We start from the raw sequence: 10,042 nt of genomic DNA, 5'->3' as shown, positions 1-10,042 counted from the left end.
TTGCTTTTTGGTTCATGGCTTGGCCTAAGTCCTTATTTAGCCTTATTTAAAAATGAGCCTTTGTGAGAAAAGACAAAAATGAGCTTTCTGAGAAATCTTCTTCAGGTATAAGTGAGCTGAAGATTTGGTGTCGCTTAGGCAACCTGGGAAATAGCCGGACTAGAATCATGGTGTTGTGTTACTGTAAGCAGAACTCCGCAGAGCCAGGCCCCTGGGCACCAGCGGGTCCTCCGTGCCTGCAGCCTATCTGGAGGGGCCCCTGGGTGTGAGCCGAGAGCCTTGGGCAGCGCGCCCGTCGCGGAGGGCAGGCGGCACTGTCTCTGGGCAGCACTGCTGGTTCAGAATAGTGCACCTGGGACTCCCACCTCGCTGCCCCACACCCGAAGTCCAGCCGATCTGCCTCTTTCATTTATTCTTTAAATGATACCTGAGACGACGCTGCCTCTAAAGCAGCAAATCACCTGATGTCAAATTAATACCAGAGGAACAATGATTCCCTTAAACCAAATACGGCAAAGGGAGCTGTGGAAGATGGGACAGCCGTTCTAGAAGCCTCCTTAGCCACGGAGGGGCTGTGGCACAACCTGTAAACTGGTTTCTCAGCTAGTGACACACATTTAAAGCAATACGAGGTGCTGTCCTATAACTAACTCATTCTGCAGGTGAATGTGTCTCAAATGTCCTAAATGATACTTACGAACAAGAAGGGACGGTTTAGGTCTGAGGAACAGGTGGCGTGTAGCTGTGAGGCTGTGCTAAGGTCACCGTCTTCCTGCAGACCTTGTACTTCCGAGCTGCTGTGTGTGTGCACATGTGCACCCTGCCTGTCACTTCCTTCAAGACTGCCCAGAGCTTGCCTTCTGGGGGCCTCTCCTGCTCGCGCGCCAGACCCACCCAGGATCCTCGGTGACTTCGCCCCTGGGAGACGAGTGGGGTTGCCTCCGCCACCTCTGTGCCAGCGCGCTTCTCCCAGCTGGGGGAGGCCCTCGGGGCTGTCTTCTCCCCCGCAGCTCACGTTCTGGTGTTCCGGACTGTGGGGTTTTGGAGCGCTCACCTCCGTACACTTGTCAACTCTCCCTCTTCCCACATCAGTTTACTCCATCCCTTAATAGACGACACACTTCTTAGGTGCAAGGACAATGCCATCTACCACCTCTGTGGTGTTCTCATCACATCCTAGAAAGGGGTTTTCACACAAGTCCCGTCAATCAAATACTTCCTCATACAGAATATAGAAGGAATGAGTTTTTCAGAGATAATGTTTCTCAGAGGGGCTGAGTATCACTTGGAATTGAAAGCATTAGAATAGTCACTGAATAGAGGAGAAAGGATTCGCCAGTTTTTTCCCAATCGTCATAATCTCTGAAGGTTACAGTGTGGTCCTGGCAGGTCTTCAGCCCATGTCGATCTCCCTTTAGAGGAAAGAAGACAGGCCTCTGGCTCAGAACCTGTGGCAAGCAGTATTACCTAGCAAGAATTTCATAACTTGTTTTCTTGTATTAATATTATTATCTTCAATTAAGGATCAAGTAACACTAGTTTTACATTTATGGCAATAAATAAATTTATCCAAGCATAACTGAATGGACTTAAAAATAGTAATAAAATTTCAGGTGACACTCAGATATGGTGAAGATCACGAAAGGGAAAAATGGCTGCCTAGACTCCAGAAACACTCGCCCCCAGGGCAGCATTCTCAGAAGCCAAGAGTTCCAGTTCTGTGCTGTGGGGCAACATGCAGTCTGCACCCTGCTCAGAACAGCCGCGTGCGCTGTCTGCTCAGGCCGTGCTGGGTCACCGAAGGTCTGCCACGGCCAGCGATCAAAGACGTGATCAGTGATCGGAGACACAAATCCAGTTATCAGAATCTCTCAACGTCCAGTGATAGCTTCTTAAAGGATTAGGGACACTTCAGTATCAGCACACAGTTGGCCCATGGAGGCGGACCAAGTGGGGTCACTTTGAAAAGGACTAAAGACCCTATGAATATAGAGGGAAACAGTCAAGGGGCATTCAAATAGAGCAAAGTGATCTTGGTTTCAAATTGAACAGGGAAAAATGAGTCTCACATTTCTTCTTTAAGAGGGGCCACGTTAACCACACACGTTATCTGCATTCCTCTAGGCCCTGCGCTGGGCAGAAGGCCAGGAAATAAAGAGGTGAGCCTGTTATTCTCCCAACTGGGGGCTGCAACTGGTGCTCACACCCTCCCCAACAAAGAGGGTGGCACCAACGCAGACTACGGGCTGGGTCATGCTGTAGTTCTGTATTTGTCTCCCAGAGATTGTCAGCACAAACCTGCTCTGAGAGATTAAGTATCTCATTAAAGTGCTGACTTAGTGACTACAGAATCCAGCTATTTTATTTAGCCACAGATTAATCCCAAACTCTAAGAAAAGGCCCATAATAAAACAATGACATACTATCTCCAGCTTGCTTTACCTCAAAGCCCCTAAAAAACCTGGTTTTCATAAAATCAGGACTGTCACAAGCAGCCTATAAAAGGTTACCCTTTCCAAGGAGACGTACATCCTCACAGGCTGGTCCTACGTGGGCCAGGTAGGAGGTGGCGCCCGCCCGCCTGCTGAGCCAGCCGCAATGCCTGACACAGAACGTTCACCGGGGTGGGGGGGTGATTCTCCAGACAGACAAGGTCCCCGCTCCCCTGTCAGCTTCGCCCTCACACTTCTAAGTATCTTAAACAGCCCCGACTGTCCTCTTACCTGTACTTATTCCTCTGCCTCCTTCTGCCAATCACCCATTTAACTAACATGACCGAGTGCATCCCATTCATGATTCACTGATGAGGGGGACCTGGTGCTCAGGAACCTCGAGGCCTGGAAGGCGGGAAGTCCCTGTAAGCAGTAGGAACACTACAGTGTGCACGGGTGCAGCATAAATAATTAACTGCCAGTGGGGACACACGCCATTTCATAAAGGGGTCATACTGAATTAGAGTTTTGGGGCTAAATTGGGTTTGACACAGAGAAAGGAACAGTGTTTTTAGCTGATTATACACCTGCTAGGCAACTGGGTAATGACACCCCACTAACCCGAAGCTTTGCTGTCGTTCTCCATGCCGTTAGATTTAGAGAAGAACGACAGCGTACGTTTGTTCATTACTGCATGGTGCGGTCTGATTTCATCTATCAGTCTCCTCTCTACAATAGCTCAGTGAAGCCAGTCCCTTCACATCTACACAGGCAGGACCCCGAGACTGAGAGGCCCTGTGGCTCCCTAGTTGACATGCCGGGGGGAGCTAAGCTGGCAGACTGGGGCTTGGATCAGTATCTTCCCATCACGGGCCCAGCTGGCTCTGCGATCTCCCAGGGAGTGGACTCTGCGTTCACTAATAACTGCACCTAAGTTACTGCACGTTCAGTAACCATGGAATCAAACATATGGATTTTCCATAATTGCTTCAAGTGTAGATGGAGAAAAACTTAGAGAATCTCTCTTCTTGGCCCTGAGTGTGGTGCACAGCAAAAATGGGTCTCAACGCTGGTGATCCAGTCCTGTCCACCACTCCCCAGCGGACCTTCTAGGGCAGGGAGCTCTCTGCGTGCGATCCCAATGCACAGGTGTCAGCTCAGCCTTGCGTCAGAGCCTCCGGTGGAGCTCGCTGCCACTGCGGCGCAGGCTCCACACAGGCACCTAAATGACCTGCTGGAGCTGGGGCACTGGCATCTGGTTTTCAGTGGTTTTCTAGGTTAGCTGAGCACCAAAAACACTTCTGGAATGATGGACAGGGAGAACTAATATTGTTGAAATGGCCATACTCCCAAAGTAATCTACAGATTCCATGTAATCCCCAACAAAATCCCAAAGGCATTTTTCACAGAACCTAAAGCAAATAATACTAAAAAGTGTATGGAACCACAAAAGACCCCATAGAACCAAAGCAACCTTGAAAAGGAGTAATAATGCTGGGGCTCTCATACTCCCTGACTTCAAGCTATGCTACAGTGTAACAGTCACCAAAACAGTACGGTACTGGCACAAAAACAGAGACATAGATCAATGGAATAAAACAGACGGCCCAGATATAAATGCATACATATATGGTCAATTAATATATGATGAAAGAGGCAAGAATATACAGTGAGGAAAAGACAGTCTGTTCAGCAAATGGTTTTGGAAAACTGAAAGTACAAAAGAATGAAACGACCAATTTCTTAGGCCATACACACAAATAAACTCAAAATGGCTTAAAGGCTGAAAAGTAAGACCCAAAACTCCTAGAAGAAACCGTAAGACTTAGAAAACATAGGCAGTAAAGTCTTGAACATCAGCTTTAGTAAGTTCTGCACATGGGGCCCCACGTGTCCTTTCTGCACCGGTTCTGTTCGCACCCACGGGCCTCTATGCTAGGGCTGTATTTGCATGGCTTTCTTATTGCCTGAGTGGAAATGTGGCTGAAAGGACTGCTTTTAAAATAAGCAATTAACATATCTATGGTGAGGGCTGGCGGGTTGGGGAAGGTGCAGGATGAGGCAGGCTGTGGAAGATGAGAGCTGGCATACTTGCCAGGAGGGAAACAGCGGCCTGGGGACGGCATGTCAAAGCCTTGGGGCAGGGCTGCGGAGAAGCGGTCGCCAGCAGGCTGTGCACACAGGAGCCTAGAATGCTTTCTGAACTCTTGTTGGGCTGCCTCTCCCTCTCCAAGTCTTCACTTATTTGCAGCTCCCAAAATAGCTCAGATATGGACAGTTATGAGGAAAGAGGTACCAGCTGAAGGAAGACTAGGGTTCCCCAGATGGAAGGGTTCAGAGGAAATTTTAAAGCCTCACTAGAAAGGAGATGAAAAACCTCTCCTCGCCTACTGCCGTAGATGCGCGGCCAGGAGGGCCTTGGGCTGCAGAGGATCTATTTAAAGGCTAAAAACTGAAGCCGAACTGACCTAGTCACAGACCATCTCTTTCACAGATGTTTATCTTCTCTATAGGTTCAGAGGTCATATTTGAAACATTTAAGACAAAATGAAAAGTTCACATTAAAAAGAGACTACCTATGTCATTAACTCTGTAAATGCAGAGACCTCAGAGCTCTCCTTCCAAGACCTCTCAGTTTTCTCGCGAACCCCCACTAATGAGAGCGACTCTCTTTTGAAGCCGGAAGGTGATTCCACTGTTGGCCGGAGCAGAGTGGTACTGGCCTCTCTCTTCATGGGAAATATATACTTGTTTTCTAATATAACTAAAGATGCAGGAGTTCTTTCTTAAAAATCGTTCTAAAATTGTGTTCTGTGGCTCATCTTTATCTGGCTTCTTCTGCCTTGAAGATGGTTTTGGTCATAGGTAGTCCCTCTCCAGCCTCTCAAAAAAAATCTAAAAATATTGGTAGTTTGTCACTTCTGTTCCCATCTCCTCCCCACCCTCAATGACGAAAAAGAACTCTTGAAGAATTACCATATCTCAGTGTGAGTCACAGATAATTCTTCAATATCTATATATTAAATTTCACTTCCTTTAAAGAGCGCAGTCCTTGCTACCTATCAGGGGCTTTAAGGGAGTATCGTGAGCAGTCCTTGCAACTGACTCTATGACACAGATACCAGCAGACCTGATTTTCAGGTGGTGAGATGGGGGTGTTCGGAGCCAGTGAGGAGCCTGAGGACGTCACACTCTGCGCAGCGCCTCGGCACCTGTCTGTGTTGTTAGGAGCTGGCACGGCCGATGCAGCCTGTTGTTGGCGTTTGACCCCTGGCTGGCCATTTCCTGGCTGGATGACCTTGAGTAGGTCATGTCACTTCTGTGTTTCTCAGATTCCATATCTATAATATAGTAATACTGTGATACAGCATTCTTGTAAAGATTAAATGAGCTGAAATATGGGAAACACTTAAGACAGTGCCCAGCACATAGTGAACGCCACACAGTACCCGTCATCCTGGCCGGCTGTCCTGCGATCTCCCAGTGCCAGGGCCCAGCCCACTGGGTGTCGATGTGGCCGTGCTGCTCTGAGACCCCAAAGCGGCCGGAGCAGTTCCTGCCCACCCCAGGACCACGTGTTCCCTCAGACCACGAGCAGTGAGGGCAGACGGAGGACCTTTGCAGACAAAGACATAAAGAGATGTGGGAACCAAATGCAACATGTGCTCCTTGTCTGGATCCTAGGGGGGAAACATTGTCTTTCTTTTGCAACAAAAGACATTGTGAGATTGGAGTGTCTGTACATAGGTAGTTGTGCTGTATTACTTTCCTGATTTTGAATCATCATTCAAAGAGAGTATCTGTGTTTTAGGAAATACACACTTAAGTTCTGAGAGGTAAAAGGAAATAATGTCTGCAAGTTAATGTCCGACATGTACATGATTACATCAGCACATGTGCACAAGGACAGTGAGGGGAGAGGGTGACTGGGTAACATGGCAAAATGCTGGTATTTGGGCAATGTGGGTAGGAAAGGGTTAGAGATCTTTGCATTCATTTTTGCAATTTTTCGATAAAGTCTGAAATTGTTTCAAAATAAGATGATAAAAATATTAGGCAGCAGAAAGAATAGCAGGTTACAGTGAAAGAGTATTGAATTTGGACAGGGAAGGACTGAGTTTGATGCCAGATACTGTTTCATAGGGCTCTCGTGTCAAACTTTCTCAAAATTGAGGATAATAAAACCTACCTCGTTGGGATGAATGTGTAAGTAAGCTTACGGGGGGATCTATAAACTTGCAGCATATTGTCCAAAGCACAAATTGTCATTCCGCTACAAGTCAGCATGGAGCACAGGGGTAGGTCGCCTCGGCTGGGGGTACTAGGCAAACAAGAAAACTCAGGTGAACTTGATACTTCACCTCACATACTCATTTCTGCTCACTCCCCAAGGAAGAAAGGTTTTTGACAGGGAGCATATTCTACTCTTAGAATTTTAAAAAAGCCTTCCAATAAAAGGAAATGTAAATATAACGAAGAATTCTTGAGATGAGTGATTCTCAATCTGGCTGTACATCTGAATCACCCTTTGGAGATTTAAAAAAACAAACAGATACTTGGATGCCGCCCCTGGGGAGCTGGGCTCATTTGGTCTGGGGCAGGCCCTAGACATTGGCACTTTCCAGTAATTCCGCTGGTATCTCTGATGTTCACGGGGCTGCAAACAAGCGCTCTACACAGGGTCAGTAGAAGTTGGTGTCCCAGGAATTAGGGTCAGACTCAAGCCCCCCCGATTCTGTCAAAAGTGACCAAAGGCCCTCCATCTGGGATGCGACGGGCGGGCCTCGCGATGCCATGGGACGTGTGCGACAAGGAGGCAGACAGCTTCAGCAGGGCCAGCGTGCACGTTCACAAGGACAAAACGCAGGCAGGGCCCCGGGATGAGTTGTGTAAACAAGGGACAGTGACTCAGCAAGGGGGTCCTGGAGTGTGTCTCAGCTGCTCCCTGAAGACCTGGGCACAAAGGGCACCTGCTGTCGATGCCCTCGCGGCTAACTGACCTCGTTAAGGGCACTGAACATCGAACCCAAGGAATTCCAGAGCCCTTTAAAAAGGATGCAGGGGGTATTTGTTTCTTAGGAAGTTCCTGTTGCTATGCTTCATCCATATTTCAGTTAGAAAAGATCCAAGAGGAAAATGATAGAATTAGAAAATGGCAACTAAATTATTTAGAAGATAGGACATTGTTTTTATAAAGACATAGTGAAAACGCTCTGAGAGCAGATGAAAGCTGACAGCGTATCTCATCAGAATTTATTACATAATGAGGAGAGAGGTCGGGACGGCCTTTTTCACTTAACGCCGGAAAGAAACAGAGAGAGAGCAAATGTTCAGGTGATTTAAGAGTCAAGAAAAAAATGACTCCTTTACATCCAAAGATTTATGGTTAGAATCATAGGAAATGGTTATAATCATAATGATAATATCTTTGAAGGGCAAGTTGGAGATGTTGAAGAAATATTCCCAGTCCATGGTAACAATATTATGAAAGGCAACTGCCATATTTTTTCCATAGAACATTCCTCCCCGTTACTAGCAAAAATAGTTATCCTATAGCTGAGTGAAATTTCAAGTTTATTACTATGTGACTAGGAGTGTGTTGCACAGTCCCCGGATAAGGTGACCTGGGACGGAGGCCCAGGGCTGAGGCGGCCGGTGCTCCAGCGGGTGGAGAGCGGGCTGGGAAGGAAGGGGCGGGGGAAGGTGAGGTGCCAGCTGACTGCCACCCCCACCCTGCCCCGGCCCCGGCCTCAGCAGCTCCCCTGAACACGAGTGGCCTCAGGTCTGTCCTGGCCTGGCTCACGCGACACCGGGCGGTACAGCCCGCTGAACCCAGATGCCTCCAGTCCGGCAGCTCTTCCTTCCCTGGGGCTCAGAGGCCAGGGACATCACCTTTGAAACGTCTTTCTTCTCCACCTGTAACTCCCCCAGAGCAGGAGGTGCCCCTCTTACTCCTCCCTACACCCCAGGGCTCTTCCCGCGCAGCAGACGCGGACACCCGGGGCGTCTGTGCCAGGGGCTCAGTTCCTCTTATTCACACTCTCACCTCCCTCTCGTTCCCCAAACTGGCTGCATTAAAACGAGGCTTCTCACACTTCCTCCCCCTGCCAGTCCTGCCGGTACAACAATGACACTGACGTTCTTGAACAGAATGGAAAGGACTCGGTCCCTTGGCCAGCAAGGACCGTGGCTGGTCTGCAGGGGAAACTTAGGGCAGCAGAGAAGCAGAGAGGTTTCAGGAGGGTAAGAGGGGGCGCTTACATTCCGTTAAAAAGGGAAAGTGAACGAGGCTCCCAGAAAGGGGCGAATGCTTTAGACAAATACCTTTTCTATCACGAATCGATCTTTACTTCCAAACAAGGATACCAGTGGCCCATAAATACTCCGGAAGCTCTCTGAGTCTCTGGAATGGCCTAAAATGGTGAATCACTTAACGCCTTATCAGTTTAAAGATTTCATTTACAGTAGCTTGATAATTAGTTTATAGCCTTATTTTGAATGGTATGACTCTGTCCTGGCCATATCAAAAGTCTACAGAATTTATTTTAATTAATGTTTTTTATTCTCTTAAACTACTTAGAATGGCTTACATTAAAAAGTAAAACAGAACCCAACCAATTAAAATATAGGCGGCTCTATTATTGGCCTACTGTTCTGGTACCACGTTCAAAATTAACATTGGCAGATTCAGGAAGTGTTTTAAGACAGGGAGATACTGTTTTTCTATGGATTCTGCCTTCAGAAACTTCACAGGAGAGAAAGCTGGCAGTGTTTCTGGATCGTACGAGCGGTGACAGTGAGGACACTGAAAACCACATGGGGGAGATGGCCAGTGCCGACTGAACACTCTCTCCTTTCTCCTCACTCAAGAGAATTCTGAGTGTGTGGGGGCAGCGGAGTGTGTGGCCTCTGTTATACGTGGGGTGGGAGGTGTGCGACAAGTTTCTGACTAACGTACTATAAGCAAGCCGCTGGGGCAGGGCTTCCAGGAAAGCTCTGTAAAAGCAGGCACACCCAGCTGGTAGTATCCTTAAGTTCTTTCTGCCTGGAATGAGCACATGATGCCTGAGACACAGCAGCCACCTTGGAACCAAGAGGAGATCCCAAAGGAAAGGCAAAGGCGCTGCAGACATCTCAGACCTGAATCCCTGAGATGCTGCTGCACCGAGGCCTCTCCTGGCCCGCTTTCTCACTTCACAGTAGGAAAACCGCTAATCTGTTCCATTCGTGGCATTTCTGTTCCTAGCAGCCAAATTCTTAAGGGAAGTAAATAGCAGTAATAACCACCATAACAGCTGCCACTGCAGGTCGATCCTGACCACACCCACTGATCTGGGATCATTCTCCATGTGGCAGGTCAGGAAACCGAGACTCAGGCTGTGGAGCTGGCTGAGAGACAGAGAGAGAGAGAGAGAGAGAGAGAGAGAGAGAGAGAGAGAGAGAGAGAGAGAGAGACAGAGACAGAGAGAGAGAGAGAGAGAGAGAGAGAGAGAGAGAACGCGCGCGCGTGCGCACGCACTCCTACCACGCTGCTCACTGAAGTCAGCAGTAAGTGGCTCCTCTGAGGTTCCAGGGTCATATGTGCTGTTCCCCACGGCTATTTTTCCTTT

The 10,042-nt window shown here is 48.2% G+C and overlaps 1 protein-coding gene across 9 annotated transcripts in view; it reads right to left on the bottom strand.

The window, feature by feature from the left end:
* Positions 1 to 10,042, bottom strand: part of NME7 (NME/NM23 family member 7) — a 196,976-nt gene that overhangs the window by 61,112 nt on the left and 125,822 nt on the right. The window contains exon 12 of one of the 9 annotated variants that reach the window (XR_012124995.1): positions 698 to 1,412. The exons of 5 other annotated variants lie outside the window; for them this stretch is intronic. Coding sequence is in view for 3 of the 4 variants with exons in the window: in XM_037024023.2 (XP_036879918.2) it covers positions 2,763 to 2,855 (93 nt within the window). In the remaining variant the exon portion in view is untranslated. Of the gene's footprint in view, positions 1 to 697; positions 1,413 to 1,454; positions 2,856 to 10,042 lie in introns of those variants that run through there. 3 more of the 9 variants (XM_073221547.1, XM_037024023.2, XM_073221546.1) reach the window with 3 other exon arrangements.

The sequence above is a fragment of the Manis javanica genome, chromosome 14, assembly GCF_040802235.1.
Source record: "Manis javanica isolate MJ-LG chromosome 14, MJ_LKY, whole genome shotgun sequence".
In the NCBI taxonomy this organism is placed as follows: domain Eukaryota; kingdom Metazoa; phylum Chordata; class Mammalia; order Pholidota; family Manidae; genus Manis; species Manis javanica.
This window is presented reverse-complemented; position numbering and strand designations above follow the sequence as displayed.